Genomic DNA, 23392 nt, shown 5'->3' on the forward strand with positions numbered 1-23392 from the left:
AGAGCTGGAAGCTCAGTGATGATAAGTGACATAAGACCACAGAGGATAAAACTTCATTATCTCCCTCATTATCTATGAGGAATCAGCTGAAGGAGGTGGACAAACCCAGTGCAAAATGAAATGTAAGCTAATGGTCACCCCTCCAGGCAGGTGTAGAATGAAAACTGCTGCCCAGATGCAGTGCAACGTGGTTACCCACTAACAGTCCAAGGCTGCCAGGCAGGATTCTGCCTTCCTGCTTCCTGGTTCTTCTCACAGATCCACAGTCCAAGCCCAAAAACCCCATGGTGACAGTCTCAGCCACTGCCACCTGTGTCTCATAACACAATCAGGCCCACAACAGGGTTCAGATGAAGTTCATGTGTTTTCTACACTCAGCACACAGGGAAAGAGGAGGACGGAGACATAAATTTAAGGTCAGATGATGTGTAACACCAAACAAGCTACAGAAGCCACTGGAATACAACCTGCAAGGGTAGGGTGCTGGAAACAGTAATATTTTTTTCAGCTGACACTGAACACCAGAAAATACCAGTCCAGCATTGAGCTATGTCACTGAGGATAGTGTTGCTCACCAAGCTTGCAGGACACAGCCATGAAAACAGCAGGACACACTTCTCCCACACCCCACTGAGAAGTGATAGGCATCTACTAAGGACTGGGTGGAGGTGCACAGCCCTCCCCAAACTGAGGATGCTGCCCACTTGCAGCAGCACCAATCACATTAGTATCCAAAGCCCTTGTGATTCCCACAACAGAGGAGCTCGTGCAGTCCTCTGTGACTTTGTCAGTGCCTGTAGCCTTCAGACTGGCTGACAGTTCCATCAGCCTCCACCCTGATGCTCAAAGACAGGAAGAGACAGTAACCTCAGGGACACAGCCACTCTGTGCTGGCACTTGGCCTCAAGCCTGGAACAGCCTTTGGCTGCTTTTATTTATAGCTATAGCCAATAGGGGATTCAACAGGGAATCTATTCCTGTAGTAAGATAAATTTAACATGAGCACAGTCTTCTTTACTTCCTAATTATTAAGAAGTAGAGGGAAAAAAAAGCACCTCAGAACACAGTGGTACAGTTCCTACAGATTAGATTTCACCAACAGCTGCAGGAGGAATGTCTTCAGTGTATGCCTGTCTATACTGTTCTCTTGGACACCAATAACTGAGGATTTTACATTTTCCTAGAGTGGAGAGGGAAGAGCCTGAATGGAAGTGGGGAACTTGACACAATTACTCAAGCAAGCATCTGATGCACAAGAGCAGTTCCCCAACACAATACAGTATGTCCATACACTCAAAAAGAACAGGAAACAATGTTTTTAAAGATCAGTGCCCTTCTGGCAAAGAGAAGCATCCTCTCAGTCAGATTGAATATGCCCATGCTATTTATAGACTGGGGCAACCATATGTCCACATTTCCCCTAACACATCATCTTTTTCTCTTGGAGCTACTACTGAAGTTAAAATTCCAGCCCTGTCTCCAAGATTTGTGGAGGAAACAGGCACAGTGCCACAGTGCAGCAAGTTACACCCACATGTGACAGCAGGACGTACACTGGAGCCTTCCCAGTGCACCATCTGCACATCTACAGGACATCCATATAGTAATTACTAGAAACAGAATTGTGGAAACTAATCCTATTTATAGATTTAAGAGCCTGTTAAATGGTACTGCCTGTGGCAGTGGAAGGCAAAGTTAAATATGTTTTTAACATAGCTTAGTTTGACATTTTGCATACTTGGGTCCTTTGTAGAGCAGCTCACTCCTGAACTTTTAATCCAGCTTGAAAACTCAATGCAGATACAAATTCTTGTAAGTTCTCATGGATTTGGAGTAGCTCTGCATTCAATGAGATCCTGTTCTTGACAAATAAAAAGCCTGCACCACGATGCTGCAATTTAATCACAAATACACATGCATGACTGAGACCATCAAACATTTACACACTTATTTAGTACTTAAAAGTGTCTATAAAAAACTCACACGCTTCTTAAATCAATAACATTTATTTCCATGAAACCAAGACAAACTTTTGAAATTAATACAAGATAAAAATTCAAGGTGGTTGGCAAGGGAAAAAAAAAAAAAAGAAAAAGATAAGACTGCACATCAAGAATGTTATTTTTATATGCTCAAACATATTTTTGAATAAAATAATACTGGCACATAGAAATGGCACTTTCCCACAGAAAAATAAAAAACAGCAGAATTTTCCCTTCTCTTCTAGTCAGTAGTTCTATGAAAACTAAACACACATACATGCAGCCTGCAACTTCTATAGCAAAGTTTACTGTGGGAATTTGGAACAATCTTCTATCAAAAGTCACAAAATTGCAGCAAAAGACTTGCTCCACTGCATTTTTGTACCCAGCAGATTTTATAATACTTCCTCTGTCAGCAAACAGCAATCAGTTTTCCAGTGTTTACTGTAAGTGCTTAAAACTGCATTAATACTTGCAAACAGGCAGTAATAAAGCCTTATTTGATATAGATTAAAGCACTCCTGCCCAATATCAAAGCCATTGAAATCCACAGTTTTGCCTGTTGGTTTCAATGGGCTCTGAATTTGCATTGGACAAAACACACAATAAACAACATTCTTTTTTAATTGTTTCAGTAAAAGTCTCCCACCTTGAAAGCACTATTTTCAAGTATTGCTATCCTAGTCTTCTAACACCTACTGAAAATCCCCAAGAACCAAGACAAACAAAAAAAGCCTGAATGGAGAGAAGAGTGCACTTAAACAATCTCCCTCTCCTTACCCCATCCCACCCTCCCACCCAGGATCTTGCTGACTTAATTCCAAACTCACAATTTATTGTACAGCCATGGTCTGGAACAAGCTTTCCCTGAGCACTCTTTCTACCTGTTTCAGAAAGTCAGAATGTATTTACTTGACCTCAGCCATTATTATTGCCATTATTGCATTTTCTTTGCTAACATGCAACATATTTTCTAAGCAAGTTATTTCATTTTGGTAACCCTGGATTGTACATGTACACAAACTTGTATTCTATTGCTCCAAATATAGAACTTGAAAGTGCATCTGACTTCTAAACAGTATTATTCAGGCAGGTTTCAGAAAGTAACTAGACCCAAAAGATTGACATGCACAAATCTTAATGACACATCTCTGTTGAAAGATGCAGAATTAATGGCATATCTCCTTGGAAATTTAGTGGTGTAGCATCATTAGGAGATAAAACTGCTTCACAGCCCAAGGTGTGGCTACTAGGAGGGAACAAAACACTATTGTGCAAGAGGAGTCAGGGCATGGGAATGAGGATTAATCTCACACACAAGCAAAGCAACTGTTCCACGTGCAAGATGCAACAGTGCATCATCATGGTGTTTATATCATCTTTGGAAGTTTAGTCTCTACCTGCCACCCACCTTCACACCAATATGAGCTGTGTGATCTACAGAAGGAAGCCTCAGAACTGCATTAAAAGTTTGCTTCAACTACTCTAAGTCACAGGTATTGTCAAGGACCTGAAATGCAAATCCCCAGAGGACTGACCTAAAAGGTACCATCAAATACCACACAATATAATACACTAGGTGCCTTGTGTTAATGCTGCATTCAGAATTCAGTAGTCTTGCTTTTTCCTTTTCAGTATTTCTAGCATACTGAAAGGCATATTTATGTCTTCCCCATAAATAAAGTTAGCCCAATAAGTTAACTTTGTAGATTTACAAAATATTTCCTATGCAACTTAACACAACAGCCTAAAAAAAAAAGCAATTAAATTTAAGAAACAGTATATTTACAGTTAAAATAAGTACAGACCTTATTGGATTTGCATTCATTTATCACACAAAATAATTTACAAGGCTTAAAGTAATAAATAAGTCATTGGAAAGCTTTCAGATGTGCATTCTCTGTACATCAGAGTGCAGTAGTTTGAGGAAGCAGTAATGAATTCTGGCTAAAGATTTTCCATGAGTCCTTATGTTGGACGGCCTTGACCAAAACGGGATTTTGACCTGGATTAAGAACACATAAGAAAGACATGTACATTATTACTGCTAGAATTTGAATGTATCAGCTCTCTAGTACAGTATTTGTTTGTAATTACTTTCATGTTAAAAAGGTCATCATTGCTGAGAAAGTTGCTTTTCTGCCAGGATATCTATACCCACAAACTACACAATCATACAAAGCTGAAAGAACTGTGACGTCAACGATCTTCTTTTGAAATCACTAATCCTACAGAAAGAAAGTCACATGGTTTTTTTTTTGTTGTTGTTTTGACAGAAATAAAACCCATAAAAAATTTCTCTGACAACATATTTGAAGTTTCCAGCCCATCCCCAAAATCTGTGTTCTGCTTTTTCCTTTTATTTTAGAATCTTACCTGGCATTCTTCTCAGCATTGTTCTGTCGTGCACTGACCTGCGCAGAGGCCTTTATCTGAGCTTCAAGTCTAGAATAAATGCCTCCTGCATACTGGAAACCAGGGGAAAAAAAATAAAAGCAAGTTTTAACATTATTCCATTATTTAATCAGTGACTTATTATAATAATCATCAATATTCAGCAAAATCTATGGCATACTTTGCTTCATTATCACAACCCAGTACTGAAACCTTATAAACCCATCCTATTTTCCATGCCCAGTTTTTAAAGGCAGCAAACTTCAATTACTTTAAGCTAATTTTCCCAAGAAAATTCATGCTTGAAACAAAGTGAAGATGGATAGGATTCAGTTCTTCAGCTGAAGTATTGCACAGATGGTATTTTTATTTGCATTTCATACTCTTGTTACCAAGGCTCACTTCAATTCTGTAATTGTACACTGTGGACAGGACAAATCTTACTTCTTTGCTGTCTTTTGACTTGATGCGATCAAGGTCTCCCAGTCTCATTTTTATTAAGTGCCCTGTAATCTCAGACATTCTTCTCTGATCTGTCAGAAATAAGAAAGAATACTTAAGAGGTTTTCCTTGCTACTGAATACAAAGTGAGAAGAATTAGATGCACACTTCAGTGATACTCTATTTGTAGCTTGCTTTTCAGCTCGTATAAATATCTTGAGCAACGAAGATCCTAGATCCTAATGTATAATGTGGATTCAGCAGCATTTTTGGCAGATACTAGAATCAGCCTGAGGCACTACACTGAGATCAAAATCCATGGCAGAGGTTTTCAAAACAGTAAAAATGCAAAAGAGTCTTGGGAGAGACTAAAAATGTGGAACAAATGAATAGAATTCTGAATATTTTTAGTCAGAAAGACTGGGAAATAGAAGTGAATGTTTATCTCTGTTTATCTGCACAGATAACAAATGCCAGAGGAGGGGAGGCAGGAAAAAATATTCACATACTTACATAGTCATTAGATGTCACAACTATAATCTGTGCAGGTTATGTGCTGGCATTCCAAATCAAGAGCATAAACCATGCTAGCACACACTTAAAATGCATTGTTTTCTTTTTTCCTGCAAACTTTGAACTCCTTTTCAATATTTTCCAAGACAGTAGACCCAATGCTGCCCCTTTATTTTTCTATCTGTGTGCATGACTATGATGTACAGTTTTATATGGTGGGTTTTCTTTCCATTTTCCTATCAGAAACATTTTTTTTTCTCCTCTACAATAGATGAGATTGCTAATAAATGCCAATCAAGTCCTGAAGTAACATTTTCAGCTGCATAAATACTTTTCTACAGTTTGGAAGAGTCTGAGATTGCTGTGTGGTTTGGATATAGAAGATGACTAACAATTAGCCTAATTGAAATCTATTCTTTTCCAAATGAGAAGCAACTATTAAAAAATGGTATCCAAAACCCCAGTGCTATATCTGAGATTAAACTCCACCTAAAGGTTTTAAAGTTGCTATATTTGAAGAAAATGAGTCATTTCTTATATGAAAGAATAATTTTCTTTGCATAATATCAACTTTATGAAAGCTAAACTAATGCAAGAACAGACCATCTTCTCTTTGAGCATCTTGGTTGAATCTCAGTGACCTGGAGGCATCCCATTTGTTCTGCTGCACACTCACACTGGTTAGAAAAAAAAAAAAGAGATGCACACCATATTATCAGAAACAGTTTACAAAAAAGGACATGCCAAAATATGTTCTCAAGGACTTGGAGAATTACTTACATGAATGGAGATGCATCTCGGGAACTTGACTATCCAAGAAAAAAACCCATATTAAGTATGTCTTAAGATCAAGTCCAAAACTTAAGAGAATTTCTCATTATTCAATCCACCAAAGAGGCTGAATTCACAGCTCTGATTTTACCTTCTCAGATGCCTTTTCCTTTTTCTGAACACTAGGTGAAGAAACCACTTTCTTTGGGTGCTTGTAGGATTTCTTTGATTTCTCCTTTCTCCCTGCTAATTGAAAGAACATCCACTCACACCATCACAGATACTTGCAATTTCTTAACTACATAGACACAGAAGAAACTTTCCCCCTCTATTCCTTTCTAATAGAGTAAGTGAACAGGCCAATCTCCTTTTGTTAGTGTAGCAGACATGCTCATACACAAAGATTACAGAAACATTTTTCTATGAGAACTGTACAGGAACTCCAGTACACATTTAAAACTTAGAGTGGTTACCCAGAACAGCAGAGTTTTTCTGTTGTAAAATTGTAAGTGCAAGCAGAAGCTACATCTTAGACCATATGAATTCAATCAACAAGCTCTGAGTGATACCAAACCAAACAAGTTTTAATTTAAACTGCAAAATCTGGAGTCAAGACAAGAAGAACAAAGAACCGCCTGTGTTCAAATGACTCATGAGTAGGGTGGAAAGGAGAAACTGCTTTTTGGCTTTCCATTGTTCTAAACAATTTATTATACTAAAAAAACCACCCAACCCCACCAAAAAAACCCAAACCAACCAAAACCAAAAATCTTTCTAGATCATGTGGAGGTTATTTTCAATGCAGACACAATTCTAGCCACATTCACCAGTCATTCCACTATGCAACCAGTGAATAATCTGCACAAAAAGCATGCAAAAATGTAGTTGTGTAGTTACTGCCTTTTCTTCCAATATTATTTATTAGAAACTTCATAAAAGTAATTTGTATCCTGCAAAATACAGCCTTGATCAACTCCGAGGACACCTCAGACATGAATATTTGCAGCTCTCCTCATTTTCCAGTGACTTTTGATGGCACTGAGCAGAGAGGCAATTTGTCACTTCACACAATAAAACTAGAAATAAAATTCAAGTAACATTATCTTTTATTTTTAAAAAGCCTAATGTTTAAAATTTGCTCACAGAAGAATTCTGCTGCCTTGAATCCCTATCTCTAAATTCTAGGGAGGATGATGGTGGAGACTTGTACCTGGTTTCCTGCAGACTTCTTCTTCATCCCCGACTTCATCCTCTGTGACCTCCGAGCCAGTGGTATACTCCTCTTCCTCAGATAACAACGACTGCTGTTTCTAATCAACAGGAGGAAAGTGCCACAGACAATAACAGAGGTTCAATTTCCATTAAATGATACACTAAATCTGTCTTGAAGGAGCTGACTTCAAACACAGCTCCACATCTTAGTGAAGTAACTGTGTGCAGTTAGGCCTGAGAAATGATTCTCAAATGATAAGAAAGTAATTTCAAGTCTTTTCTTAGAATGTTTTGATAAATATTTTTATTGATGTTTCTTCCAAGCAGTCAAACACTGGAAGAGGTTTCCCAGAAAGGCTGTAGAACCTCCATCTTCAGAGCTACTCAAGATTTGACTGGGTGTGACCCTGAGCAAAGTGGTATGACATTGAAGTTGCATCTAATTTATAAGCTGGCCCTGCCTTGAGAGTGGGAGGAAATAAGATGATCACCAGAGATGCCTTCCAGCCTGTATTATTGTGTGACTCAGTGTTTAATATCCAGTGTGTTGCTGGCTGTATTATTTTTTCTAATAAGAAAATTTACAGTGTGGTAGTTAATGTTTGAGCTGGCACATAATCACAGAATACAGGAAACTACAAGTTTACCAAAGGTTCTGTGGAGGCTTGCTGCATCTTGCAAACTGCCTGAAATTCCTGAGATGCTTGGTAATGAAATACCACAAAGCATGAATATCACAGTGCACTACAAATACACACAGATTACGTCCACCACAGCTATCTGCATTCATCATTTATTCCAACTGGAATATCTGCTTGGCTTTTTTTGTGAACCCACACTAATACCTACCTTTTTTTTCCCCTTCTATCTCTTGTACCTCATCACAAACTACAGGTTCCACTATTGCCACAGATGGGTCACAGTGAATGGTTCCTGACTAGTACAAAATAATGAAAATAATAAGGACTGTGATGTTGATGTTGTTAGAATATACACACATAAATCTTCTAGAGTAAGTGATAAAGACTGCTCAGTTATCCATGTGAAATGATCAGTCTTAACAAGGACTGCAAGTTGAAAAAGTTTAGGAATCGTGTTTTTGCAAGAAGAACAGTCTTACTGTTCTTAAACATCTCAGACAAGCAACCAAAAAGACAGACACTCAAAAGACTCTGATTTTGATTATTTACATTTCTTTCAGCCTAATGAACTACTAGGAACTGAGGCATGCCATGTTGGTCTCTTGTTTGTGTGTCATTTCTAAACACATTTAAACAGCATTTTTAGTTTTTATTCAGGCCATACTAGTACTTCACACACACTTTATATTTTCTTGCAGAAAGTGTTGCTATACTACAACCTTCAAATTAGAGCAAAAGTAAGAAAATACATTTCAGTCAAATTAATTAGAAAATTAGACAAAAATGAACTCTAGTTCTCTGCCAGTGCAGAAGACCAAATACTTAAAATTATGAACAAAATATTTTACTAACCAGCTGTAAAGTCCAGTTCTTCAGAGAAAGAAACTGTAGTCATGGAAAGAGAAAGAAAGATGTAAGTTAAAGAACTAATAATAATTCAAATTTTAAAAAAGTTAAAGTCTGAAAACTAGGAGTGGCATGTTCTAGTACAGCAACCTACAATGGTAGCTCTTAGAAGGTCTACTCCTACCTTTAACAACAAACTTTGATGGAATGACTAACCTCAAACAGGTTGGGAACCACCGTTTATGAACAGTGGATTATAAACAGTCTCCCTAAACTTGCTTTAGAAAGTATCTCTGTTGACCTGACATACACATAGCAATATCCATGCATCATAGTTCTGCAAAGTAAGATCTTACATCTTGGGAAAAGACAAAACAAGAAAACAACAACAAAAGAACTTGAACCAAAACACAACTCCAGTTACTATTCTTCATTCACAGACTTACAAAAGTCATGTGGACATACCCAGATACATCAGCAGACAAAACAAAAACATCAGTTATTAAAACATTTGCCACATGATGTATTTTAAAGTATGACTGGGTCCTTAAATATCACCAGTTTCAGAATGGGGTGGGAAGCATAGACATATGGAGAATTGCCTTTGATATACAGAAATATTTCCAGCAGACATGGTAAAAGTTCTTTTCCTTTTCACCAGCCAGATATTTTGTGCCTATGCTATCCTGCAACTCTCAGCAGGGTACTCCCTCCTCTAACAATGTCTGGATTTTGTTTTTATTAAAAGTTGTCTAATGAATTCTTCAAAGGACCCTTGTAAGAATCCTCATTATCAGAAAAAAAGCAGAAGAAAACCCCATCAGCACTCACAGCATTGATTTCTCCAGTTTTAGGTCCCCACGGTGTATTTGGTTCTACAAGCACATCACATTCGATGCCTTTCTCATCACAGAGCCCAATACCAGAATCACTTAAGAAAGAAGTGACACAAAAATAAATATTTCTATTTCACAACTTTAAAATTAGTCTCTCTTTACTCCTCATGTATCAAGAGAAGACAGACCCTCAAGTCAGCCACATAATAGTTTGATAACAATCCATTAAAATATAAAGGTGGAAGTGAATGCTTACAGAGGACAGATGACTAAATGTGTGCTTGAAATGTAAAAGGAAAAAGTACATGTAAAGGGAGAAGGATTTGTTTTTCTCTTCTCAATTTCCAACTAAACAATCAAAAATAAGTTACCTTTAAAAAGTCCCACATCCTGTTCTGAAATGGGAGAGAGATCAAATGTGACGTGCACACGTGGTCAGTATTGAAGGCCAAGTTAATTCAGTAAACACAATACAATGTTCTTACCTGTTCTCATCCTTGGTGAAAGGAACAACAATAACATCTCTGTGGTGAAGCAGATCGTTCAATATTTTAGTAGTTTGAGATGGCAAATCATCCCCATCTTCATTTCCTGAAGGCAAATCAACCATGTGATCCATCACTTCGCAGCCCTGCGACACACATACACCCAAAAAATCCAAACAAACAAAAAGTTAATGGGAAGAACTGATGTCACTAAGTTCAGTAACAAAAGATCAGCTTTTGAATTCTTGTGTCCCAAGGTCCTGCCCTGCCTTGGGAAACCACAACTATTTAGAATCCTTATTTTGGAAGAGATCTATTTTCATAGCCCACTGTTGCTTCCCCTGCCCCGTGTTATGCTCTTTCAAAAGAGAGTGCTAGTGTTGAAGTACCTTTGGGAGGGCTGTAGGATCAAACCGAAGTACTTTTTGGTTACAGCAGGGATATACTCCTGTCCCAGTGGAGCCCAGAGCACTTGCTACACCTGGATAAAGAACTGGCTGAGAGTGGTACTGGCAATGGGAGAATTCTGTGCACAGGAAAGACTACGGTAGAGTAAAAAGAGAGAGAGCAAGAGGCAAGGTTACCTATGGAAGCCAACATTTTGCATACAAACATACACAAAGCTTTATTGCCATACATTCTCCCAACTGCTTTAATCCCTGCCTCATCCCCCAAGTCACCCACAACGAGCTACCTACTGGTAAGTGAAATTATACTGACTTGGTTACATCTTGAGCAGGGCAACCAGTTCACAGTCCCCCAGAGACGCCAATAGACATCCCGCCAAGATTTCAGCTCCTCGTGAAGGCCAATCAAGTACTCATGAACTTCCCAGGTTTTGTCTCTGGAAAAGCAAAAGGTCAGGTTGTATGGTCATAACTCTGTTCTGATCCTGCAGCCAGAAAGGTGAAGTGGAGAAGGAGCAGACCAACACATGCTTCACTGGTGAAAGGCCTGTGGAAGGGTTTAGAACAGGAAGGATACAATGTGGGGCAGTCTTTATTAAATTCAGACTGTGACAGGAGCCCATATTCTTTCACAACATTCTAAACTAACTAATAAGAAAGAATTCCAATTTGATTCACTTCAAGCTCCATATACTGCAGGTTTATAAGCTAAGATATATAACAAGCTTTTTGGAAGTCAGAACCACCATAAAACAGAGAAAAAAAAGGAATACACAGAATAGAAGAAGAAATCAAAATATGCACATGCAAACAAGTTCAGTCATATTGGAGTTTTCTGTCTTTAAAGCATTATCTTGTGTTACAGAAACAATGTACTGCCATTCTACTTTATTTATTTTAAAAGCCAACATAAAGTGTTTCTATGTATCTGTCACACAGCATCAACTACTCAGTTAAGACAGTTTCAAAATATAAGACCATCTCTTTTGACAAATAAAGGTATCTGAGACTTCTGGTCTTAAAAATACAGGCTTTGTTCCTTCCTAGTGATAAAATGATGCATATTTCTTCAGAATATGCAAATTGCACTGGTGCCTGTTATGTTCAGAAAGACCAGATCCTGTTTTCCTACAGTTTTAAGCCCTGGCTCAAACCACTTTTTTATCATATATACATCTAATCCAGACTAAGTGAGCAGGACTTCCAACTGGAAGTTAGTTCTAGGCACCATTAAAAGGCCACTAAATATAAACCTATTTTTAAATTATCAAAGAGAGGCTTGTGTTAGCTCATAAGCCTGAGCTCATTAGTGGCCAGCGTCACTTCAGCTAAGGACCAGTAAATGGATTCTGTGTGCAAAAGCAACCACAAGCACCACAAGGCAAATAATCAGAACCTAAATAATCCCTTGAGTAACTTTAAAACCCTGCACATTCATATGCTAAGAATTGCACAGCAGCTACACACAGTCAGCTTAAGTAATACAATTAATGAACCTTTTGGGGCTAATCACCAATCATCCTAATAGGTCAGGACAAGGCAAGATTCAGTTTTATTTAGACTTTTAGGCAGAACTTAATCCACAACTTGGAACTACTAGTAGGAGATAACTGTGTTACCTTGGAAGCTGATATGGAACTGTGTTTTGGCTGTTCTGAACAAACTAGATCTGATAGAGAGGTCTCCTCTTATTAATTTCCCACCGTCTTCCTTAAAGAAGGCATGTGGGGAAGGAGGGAACTACAGCTGATGAAACACATCTTCATTAAGAAGAGAATCCAGCAGTTCACAAACATGGATCAAACAGAATCAGGGATCAGACAGAACTGAAATAAACATTTGTGCCAAACGCATCTAACAAATACTTCAGAACAGAAAAACAACTGGCAAAAGTTTATTTATAGCAGTCTTTAAGTAGGCTATTCAATTTGCCAGTGTAAAGTCAGTCTAGAAAATCCTCTTTAGCATTTCTTTGCTGGGAGAGGTTGATCTATCATTCAGTAACAAATCTTGTAGCAGTGCAGCCTTCAACTTAATTTGTTGGCAACTACCCATATCTTAAAATCCTTTGATAAAAGAATTAGCTGAGTATTTTCTTTTTAAGGCAGTACAACCCAAAATAGCCTCCCAGTAATCATGGCTGTAGTTTTTCTGTTTCCCTTCAGCAGAGACACTGCTGAAAGAATTCAGAAGTACAACATTATATTCACCCCCTTTTTTTTCATTTTTGGCTAGGTAGTTTAAGAAGTTGAGATGTTTCATCCTGCTCTTCACACATCTGTGATTTCATTTTGTAAAGTGATTATCTGATAATTCCTAAATGTGAAGTATTTTGTAAAATCATCCAGTTAAAGAAACATTTTAAATATCTATTCACTACCTTATATGAATATAGACCATATTCCCATGTTGATCTATGTTGATTTTTCCTGGTACACAAGGAATTCTTCTTTCAGTTTCTTTAGTTAGCAGCTTTTTACATAAACAACACCTAGATTATTAAAAAAAAAGAAAAAAAGAAAGAAAAAAGAAAGTAAGTACCAAAGTAAAAGCAGGGACAAAACACAGGGACTGTCCTTGCAAGTGGAACAGAAATGTAAGATGACTGTACCTGTACAATGTTGCTGCACTTCCTCGAGAGTCTGGATTTAGGTACTCTGGGTCAAACAGCCTCTCAATCTTCTTGCAGAAAAGTTTACTATTAATGACAGCAACACAGCTTACCCATTAGAAAAAAAACTGAAAATTGTTTTATGTCTAGTGAGACTACTAATTATATTCTGATGATAAGATAAGTCAGCATATTTCTCTCAGAATCTAGCTTTTAATGTGAGTTTTCTTTAACCTGTTTGAATAACTGGTTCCTGATCTGGTCATCTCTTATTTCTACACATATATGAGGAAAAACATCCCCTTTTTTTCCCATTTATTATGTTGCTTGCCAAAATAAACTCCCTACTTCTACTTTTATTAAAGGTAGAAAAAAAGACCTTTTATTAATGAATACTTTGGTGAAGTTACACCTAACTTTAATTCTAAAAGTTATAATGTCTTTATCTCTACAGATTAAGATCTTTTCTTACTTTTACCTTGCTTGTCTGTCAGTCTGCCCTCCAGTAATTTGCCCTTATCTCAATACTGCCCCAGCTGGAGTCCCTGTGTATGTAGTACTACTCCATCACAACTGCTCAGCCTTCCAGCCATCCTAATTTCTCTGTCTAAACATCAGAGTCCACAGGATGCTGAAGCCAAACCATTCTCTATGAATTAGGAGCATGTCATCCCATAGAAGGTTCCTTATGCTAACCCTGGCTCCCATCTAAGAATTCATGAGTAATTTGCCCATGCCACACTCCTAGTGTGGCCTTTCCTTTTGCTCCTTTGCTGTTAAAAGCTCTTTCCTTTTGCTCATAATTTTAATATCAAATTCTGAAGTCACTTCATGGTATTTTGTGTGAAAGATACCTGATATGAGACTATAAGTTGTATACACATCACTTCAAACCTCAAGGTGTCTTAGCTGTTCTGAAAAAGATCCAAAAGCCCAAAAGCACTTCTGTGGCATATTACAGGGAAAAAAAAAATTACCTCTTAAATTTGTCTCTCTTGTCCTTCAGCTCTTCCACTTCATTGTGTGTGAAGAGATCAGCAATGTGTGTAACAAGATTAGCATTGATACAATTCATGTTACATGGAGTGGCTACAATAGCATTCATATTTTTGTGACAATAATGAATACATTTTTCTACCTAGGAAAAAACAGAAACATTAAAAACAATGTTAAGGAATTCTAGATAAACCTATATTCTAGACAAAATTCTAGACAAAAAAGGTACTAATTGCTTCAAAATTTTAAGTGTGGTGTTTTGCAAAACTATTTCAGTTCAACTTAAAGTTAAAAAAACAAGTATCAGACTGCCTAAAGGTGACTTGAACTAACACAACTCTGAGTTACCTTATGCTCTTCTCCAAAAGGTTTCTACAGACCAAAATACAACTCCATAAATGTTTTGCCTTCAACGAGTGGTACCTTTCAGCTGCTTGTAAACAGAAAACCACAGCACACAGGATACATGGTATTGCCTGGATCTCAACTGAAACAGCTAATGCTCACTGTGGATTTCATTGTGCATCACTCCAGCGACAGAACTTTTGACAAACATTTTAACAAATGAGTCCACAGATATTACTTTTACAGAGCTGGAGAACCAGATCCTAAATTGCAGAAGGAAAAAGGATATAAGACAAAAGTCTTCATTAATAATGTATTGATAAAACCTATCCAAAGTCAGATACTGTCATTACTCTAGTCATCAGAAAGCAAATCCACGATCTCACTACCACACTTAGAAATACCTTACTCTGTAAATTTCCTTGCATTGAGATTCTGCAAATATTAGATTACAACATTGAACAAGAAAGGTGGTAAAATTCCTAAAACGTTCTCACTGAATCATCTGTTTATATAATAGTCAAAGCATAAAAAAAAAGCTGTTAGATACCTTGCAATTAACTGTGCCCTTATGGCAGAGAATTTTTCTTTCTTAATACTTACTAAGGAATCCATCTTCAAAAACTCAGAAGAAATGAGAATTGAGATGACATTTGATGGTTCTAAAAGGCAACAGAAAAAGGGTTGTTTTACAGAAATTCTTTTGATAACTTCATAACACATCCTTCCCTCTGCATATTTAGTACCTGTTTTAAGTAGTATTTTACCAATTGACCTGTCATTCCATCTTCCAGTATGTAAAGCCTTTCCATCTCAAGAAACAAAGTTTTGGTTTATCATTCAGGTGTCCAGAATACAACCATATCAAACTGGAATTTATACAAACTGGGAAAGGTGGCTTCACAAGGACACAGTTACTAAACAATTACATGACAAGATTTAACTTCCATCTGTAGCCATCACACCCAGTTGAGACTTTGTTCAACATAACCTTTGCATTGCAAATTATTCTCTTGGTTCATTTATATTTTTTAAAAACCATGGTAGCAAAGGCTCATAAAAAGTTGACTTATCTCAAATTCACCAAGGCAGAAATTCTTCTACCACTGTATCAAATTTTGGAAATTACTGCAGTTGCACCCATGGAGAGCAGAGGAAAGGAAACAAAACCCAACAACGGCCAATATTTTAAAACTACCACTCAGTTCTTGTTCAGAAGAGGGCTGAAGAACCTTAGTTAAAAACACCAGACAAATTGGAGACATCTGCTCTAGTGGCCAGCAGATCTCTGAAGCAACTCTACCACTTTATCAAAATGCACTGAAATTTTGGAAATTACTGCAATTGCACCCATGGAGAGCAGAGAGGAAACAAAAACCAACAATGATCAGTATTTTAAAACTACCACTCGGTTCTTGTTCAGAAGAGGGCTGAAGAATCTTAGTTAAAAACACCAGACAAATTGGAGACATCTGCTCTAGTGGCCAGCAGATCTCTGAAGCAACACTTAGAAATTCTAATAGATGACAAGCTTGTGTCACAGTCAGAAACAAAGAAACTGAGGCTGAACTACATCAAAAACATGAATCTTCCATTAGTACAGAACATAACAAATCTACTACAAATTATCTACACGCTTTCTTTTACCTAAAGTGGGCATTTCATTAGCTTCAGAATCTTTCATGTTCCTTTTAACGTATCTTATCAGCCAGTCAAAGATGTGAACATCACAGTGCACTGAAATGTCCACCTCTTCCCAGCGCTGGGCATCCACTGACAGGTATTCAGCAAAGTATTTCATTTCTGAAATCAGAAGGTCTCGAGGACACACAAAATCTTCTTTGAGGTTTTTTGCTTCGTCGCACACATGGATCACCATATTTGGCCTCAAAAAAGAGAATAAACCACAAACTGAATCGGGACCGTCAGCCAATTAGAACACCAGACCCAATCAACAAAGATCTCATCCCCAAATCTGGATCACACATTGCAACACTGATGTCACTAACAGGCTTTTATTAATAGAAGGAAAACAAATTGCAGTTATTAACTATTAATACAAACTATTGTCAGGTGACAGACACAGATGCATATCCTCTGACACGTAATCAATGTGATTTAATTGCTAAGGGACAAGAGAAAGAAAATTTCTAGCCCCAGCCCTCAATGTTTTGTCACTAGCTTTTTAGGGATACTATTTGAATTACACAGAGAACTCGTCCTTATGTGATAGCATGAAAAACAGGGACATGCAAGGCTATTTAAATTCATAGTAAAATTTTTCACTTGCACTTTTCATTTATGGCTTTCTTTTCCCACTTTTACATAGGGCAAATCTGTGTTCACAGGATATAATTATTTTTTAATTAAAATGTTATTGAGCACCAATCTTGTTTCACTTCTTTTTAAATTCAGGTTTTGTTTCCCACTCTCACCACAGCAGGGATCAATAATTCAGAGGAGCACTATGGACAGATTCCCAAATAAGCTTTCCCCGTCACACATAAGAAATTCTCAAATCCACTCCTAGTATTTCTGTAGCAATGTAAAGTTTCAAAATTTCTTACAGCATTTATTAGGATGTTCCCAGCTGTTTTCTTTGTGATGGTTGAAAAAAAAAAACAATTCAGACATCTTTCTGCCAGTTCTATAATCCCCTAGGTAACAACCACACAAAGACCATCTTACCCCTGGCTTTCGTCAGCACTTTCTCCACCTTTATGCACAGGACCTTTCTCAGATTCTGAAGAACAATTCCTTGTGGAGGTCATGCTGGGCCTTCCTTAAATGTAACCAAAAGAAAGGCTGCATTAGAACAAAAGTGCCTGACCATTTGCTCTTCAGCACCTTGGGAAGGCAGCTGAAGTATAGCTTTCATGGAGGAGCAATGTTACACAACCAGCAACAAACTTGCTAAAAGAGCTCCCAGATAATCCGAATTCCTGCTCTGAAGGGCAGGCACTGGAAACTCAGCCAGCAGCACTGCTGGCTTGCCTGGACACTTGGCTGCCAACCCAGCTCAGTCCTGCCTCAGTACAGAGCAGCAAGATTCACACAGTGCCTTCAGCATTTCCTTCTGCAGTCCATCCCTCCAGCTCTCCTTGTCAGCTTTGTGGGACGTGGGTGTTAAATCTCTGCCACATCAAACCTCCTGGTTTCAGGCAGCCCTGCTGCCAGGATAGAGCAACTCGAGACTAACTCCACTACTTATCCATAATGTGTTAGCTTTGGAAACAAGCTGCTTCCAAACAGAAGTCCCTTCAGAAGTGTCCTTGCCAAGTTTCTCACACACATGGCTTAAAGCAGATTATATAAAACAATGCTCAAATAAAGCAGACCATGATTTGTCTAGTCCTACAACTACATCACAGAGCTTATTCCAGGAAAAAATAAGGACAGCTCTGCTTTAGTTCAAATATTTTAACTTCAGAAATGCACTAGAAGCAGTGGAACCTGGACAGAAACCCAGTGAAGTCCAGCAGGTCTGGTCACCAAAGCCAGCGAGTCCTGGGTCAAGAGTTGAAGACTACCCCAGCATTCAGACCTTGAATAACTTTTCCAGCTGTGGTGAAGAGATCACTGCAATCTGAAACTTCAATACTGCTTTTTAAATAATGAGAGGGATCATATCTCTCTCCCTTGGTGAAAACCCATAAGACTGTGATTTTCCACACTTACTCCCTGCTCTCAGATTTCTAGGAAAAAGAGTTCCAGAAGCATCTTCCTCATGTAATGTACTCTGGAGAAGACTAAGATAGACCTCCTCTTCATCTTACATCTGCATAACTACAGCAGACTGACACCAAAAGCAATCTGGAAGCTCAATACAGTCCAAAACACAGTAGTTACCCCTTTGAGAAAAGCAGAGTTATCACCACACCAAAAGCAGAAGAAACAAATGTTCTCCAAAGAACAAGCTTAAGGCCTTGCACAATTATCTCTTAGTAAGGCTTTAAAAGGAGGAATATAGTCCATAAAAGAGGAAGATTTACTAGGTAGGCCCTAGGGAAACTTTGGAAAGGGCTGGGCAGCCATTCCACTGCAGGCAGAGGACCCAGGCTAGCCTTAGAACAGCCATGGCTGGAGTCCTAGATTTTGAAAGCATGGTAAGGGGAGCATTTTAAAGGAAGGGCCTGTGGAAAAAAAAATGCATAGAGAAGTTCTGTCTGCAAATATTAAGAAGTTTATTTTGAACAAAGTGAAGTTATTTATTAATGAAAAGGAAATAATGCTGGCAAGAATATGCAGCACAGCCAAATTAAAGGGGATAGCTGAACGTCACCATGCATTGCTTCCTATTGGTTTTTTCCTTCCCCTCAAAGTCTATAGATAGACTTCTGAAAGTTATTAATAAATACTTTGGGTAAAAGGCTATCCTACATGCTTCTTTACTGCCACACTATGCATTCAGAGGGACTTGACAGCAGTTTGCCTTATAATTATCAAATAATAAATGAGCTTTTATAATTCAGCCAAAACCAGAATCCAGCTCAAAATGAATTTGGTCTGATTGCCTTTTTTTTTCTTCCTATTACTCATGTATACAAACAAATCCAAACAGGCCCCAAATTTTTGATCCTAACAATAAGCAGATGTGAATAAATCCACTTAAAAAACATTTTATAATAGACTTTTCTCAGATCCCCAGTTCTGAAATAGAGAAGTACCTTGCAAATATTAATAAGCTGAGTTCACTAAAGCCCCTGAGAAAAAGATTTATTATCCTAATTTCATATCAACAAATTACACATAGAGAGAGAAAATGATTTATCCAAAGTCACAAAGAAAAGAGAAAAATGTCAGGCTAGGATCTCATCAAAGGAAACAATAAGGTGCTTAACAGCATTAATACTCATTACCTGTATTACACTGTTAAAAAGAAAACATGCACTAATTGTAAAGAGTTCTGTAAGCTGAGTGAGCTTGTTAACTGCCTACTGGGAAGCTACTAATCTTCTAAGTAGCTGCCTGTGGGTGTAAGGAGCATTTATTCCACATCATGCATGGAACAATAACATATTTGAAAAGTAATTTGAAGCATTTTCAGTGTAGATACTCCATATACAGTGTTCAAATATCACCTCTTGATTAGAGTTATGAAAACCATTTTATTTGACCTCCAGCAAAGGTCAAACAGTTTTTCTTCTGCAAAGGTAACAGCAACTAGAAAGCTGCAGCACTGTGAAGGACATCATGCTTCAACATCTTATTTTGCTTAAATACTTCACAGTCCTCTCAATTTTTAACACAGAAATCCTTTACTGAAGCAAATTTCTCATGCAACACACTTACCAAGTCCTACAAGGAGCGGAAAACATCTCAGTCCACAATGTATCACTAGCACACATGTAGTTACAACTTCTTACAGGAGAAGCATTTAAGCAAATGTTAACAACACTTAATTGTGCTGTGACTGAAATTCAACTGTTAGGACTGGACCTCTTCTGCCACAGGATCATTATAAGTCACTGCAAGCCTGTCTTGCATCAGAAAGTAGCTTCAACTCCTATGAAGCCATCTTGCCACCAGGCAGCATGGCAAGTGCAGGGCTCCTGGCTGGGAGAGAAGGCTCTGCCCTCAAGGGATCACCTGCTCAGCCTTCTGCAGCTTTACACACAAAACTTTCCAGTTATCTTGGTAACACAGCTTAATGTGACTGCAAATGGCTGTATGTTTAGCAGTACAGCACTGAGGATATAAAACGGGAGTAATTCCTCTCCTTATCAAAAACCCTAAACAGAGGATCCAGTGTAAGGATTTCTGCCTTTTGCAAGGACAAGCATTAAAAATATCTGAACAGGCATCAATTCTTCAGCTGAATTGAAAGCTACTTCATGTATGCATTATATTTATACTTAACTTCCCTTTTTCAGAGATGAACTACTACTCCTGGGTGGACTTACCCCTCAGGACAGAGAAGCATGCACATACTGGTTAGAATCAAAGCCAATATATTTCAGAAGGACTGAAAACATACCAGTGATAGTAATGGAATCCTGCCCAAGAGCAGGCTCCTGAAACTCTGTCTGTGTATGGAGCAAGGAGGATTTGATGTACGTAGCTAAAGTTTCCACAGGACTCCCACCAGCGGCCATCAGGGGATTATACTGGTTGTCAATGGGTGAACTTCCACTGCTTTTTAGTTCATCAAACCTTTTTGCACACTGTCACAAGATTAAACGATAGGACAATGAAGCACTAGCTTTCAGCACATGTTTAAGAACTATCATTTGAGACAGATACTGTATTTCATATCTTTTGCACGTGAACAGTTTCATATCAACTTGTAACGCTTCCTGTTTAAGTTGGTGCTATCAGGAAAGTACATGAATATGCAGTAAAATAAGTAAGATTGCCCATAATTAAATACTCTAACAGAAAGAGAAAAAAAATAAAGGTTGAAACAGATTCTATCTTATTTCCTAAACCCTCTGATTTTTAAGCCAAGTCTTCAAAAGAGAAAGTTATGGGGAGAGTTTAAATTCTCACTCTGTAACAAGTTCTTCTAATGTAAATATTGCCAAATATTATTAAAAGTCACTACAGCAATTGGTTCATTATTATTATTATTTTACTTCATGACTTCCATTCTGCTTTGGTTTCCACCGTAGTTTATTAACTTTCCATTCCCTGTTTTGATGAACCAGGAAGTGTTTCCATGTTGTAAATTTGTCTCAATACAACGACAGTCATTGGTTTGGTTCAGCAATTCACAGGGAATTTACACATAGAGGTAATTTACTCCTTAATTCCACAGGTGATCCTCCTGGGACACAGCTGCTCTGGCTCCATTCAAGCAGCTGGGTTTATTTCTTTCTTTTGGATTGAGCCAACACTGCTGCATGCCACCCACCCCCTTGGGAGAGGTGCACACAGTGACAGCCTTCTGAGAGTCATGCACTGGCTCACATTTGTAACCAGGCCAGTCTACTATACACAGCAGATAGATAAAAGCATGGGTGTACATTTACTCACTTGCCTTAAACAGGGGCTCCCCATATGTGAGACATTTTGTCTTTTAAAACAGAGTCATCAGAGATGTACTGATCAATCATATTATCTTAATTAATATGAGGAGAGAGCTCACTGATACTTCATAAATATTTTATTTGCTTAATGAGCACAGTACTGTCTGCAAACTGAAAAGTGAACAGCAGAGAACCCTCCACAAGGACTTTCCTGAGCCCTTGAAAGGCAGTGACATTCCATAGAAGCCTCTGCTCCCCATCATTCACTTTTATCTTCTGAACACAAGGTTACAGCCATGCCCAACAGCAATGCTATAAATGTCAGCTGACACATTTGATTAAGTTTGCAAGAAAATTAAGACCACTGGCTTATTTTCTTCCAGCTTTGCTGAATCACAAAGGCAAAAAGACAGTTTCCTCTCTTAGCTTACTTACCCCCAGAAATAAAAAAGTCAAAATTATTATTAAAAAAAAAAAGGTAAGCATTTCAGCTGGAAATTCATTGATCCAGCAGGATTAAGCCTACGGTGGTATTGGGTTCTTCCAACTCCATTCCAAACAAAGAAAGAAAAATCCTTAGATTTGTAATGTCAAGCACAGAAGTTCTTGGGTTTCCTAGTAAGTATGCTTGAATCTACATGAGGTCAGTGGGCACTGCCACCCTTTCCAAGAAGATCTCAGCTATGGCATTTGAAGTTTTGAATTGTGCAATTTGAAGCTAGCACAACTACTTTTTTTTTTTTTTTGTTCTACTTTTCAGCTTTTACTTTCCAGTAATTTTTGTTCTTGTTCTGTACCATAGAACAAGATTCTATATCATATAGATGTTCTATCAACATTCTATATCGTGTAACTAGACTAAAATACAATGCAAAATGTATCTCTTCATGTCAGCATTCAGGTTTGGTAGAAACAAAAACTTATTTTTTTTAAATCTACTGCTCATTGAACATTTTTGAATCTTTATGTATCATTACTTCAGGAAAACAAAACAAAACAAAACAAAAACAACCTTAACCTCCTCTTCTCTCCCTCCTCCAAAGTTATGTATCGATTACTTCAGGAAAAAAAACAAACCAAAAACAACCTTAACCTCCTCTTCTCTCCCTCCTCCAAAGACATTTTCCTGTTTAACCTCCTCTTCCCTCCCTCCTCCAAAGACATTTTCCTGTTCATAAAGTACTGCTTAAAGTATACAAATGCCTTTATTAGTAAATTTACCTCTTTGGATGTATATCCTGGAACTAGCCTTGCCACACTGTCCCAGTTGATAGGCTGAGGGACACCAACTAGGGAACACAGGATCATATCCAAAACCATTTGATTGTTGTCATAGGGGAAGTTATTGTTTTCTGAAAATCCACGACTCATCTTTGGCTGCTTAAGCCTAGAAGAGAAAATGTTATTAGCAAGTCTCACAGCACCACAGTCATCCTCAGGACCTGACTTTTGAGCTGTCCTAAGGCACTTAACTCCTGATTAGCCAGGATTACCAGCACCAAAAAACCTTCAGCTTCAAGCTGAACACTGGAACAAAGTATATAAAGGACAGCAGTGAAAAATGCTGTTCTAATTTGAAAAATGTGTTAAATACTTAGAGGGGTTTTTTAATTTTTTCCAAATGAATGTTATGTATAGCAACAGGGAACACAGTAAATATTCAAAGTATTGTTTTGCCATTAATCAAGACTTTCATTTGAAATAACATGCAGCCAAAGAGTTCAGTAAGGATTTACAGCCTCTTCCAAAGCACCTTAAACAGCTCACGTAAATAATAGAACTTAAAAGTCACATGCAGAATTCTGACTTATAAATCAAGGATTATAGATCATTTCAGAGAAAATACACTTACATAGCAGCAAATTTAACTGACCACCTGTTACTAAAGGTATACTGCATGAAGATATTTGTTCTGCAATCACCTTCTTTCTGAAAGAAAATATA

The 23392-nt window shown here is 37.8% G+C and overlaps 1 protein-coding gene across 1 annotated transcript; it reads right to left on the reverse strand.

The window, feature by feature from the left end:
- Window positions 1-3950: 3950 nt before the first annotated feature.
- On the reverse strand, window positions 3951-22831 carry KIAA1841 (KIAA1841 ortholog). Its single transcript, XM_008941274.1, has 20 exons — window positions 22670-22831; window positions 20458-20644; window positions 17169-17262; window positions 16128-16366; window positions 15084-15142; window positions 14117-14277; window positions 13140-13226; window positions 12909-13019; window positions 10842-10965; window positions 10511-10663; window positions 10122-10267; window positions 9632-9731; window positions 8807-8839; window positions 7312-7411; window positions 6253-6344; window positions 6111-6139; window positions 5934-6007; window positions 4821-4909; window positions 4359-4450; window positions 3951-3987 (listed from the first exon to the last, which is right to left on the reverse strand). The coding sequence occupies exons 1-20, from the start codon at window positions 22817-22819 to the stop codon at window positions 3951-3953; spliced, it is 2157 nt and encodes a 718-aa protein (XP_008939522.1). The 5' UTR covers window positions 22820-22831.
- Between the last annotated feature and the right edge of the window lie 561 nt (window positions 22832-23392).

This window comes from Merops nubicus, unplaced genomic scaffold, assembly GCF_000691845.1.
Source record: "Merops nubicus isolate BGI_N331 unplaced genomic scaffold, ASM69184v1 scaffold11785, whole genome shotgun sequence".
In the NCBI taxonomy this organism is placed as follows: domain Eukaryota; kingdom Metazoa; phylum Chordata; class Aves; order Coraciiformes; family Meropidae; genus Merops; species Merops nubicus.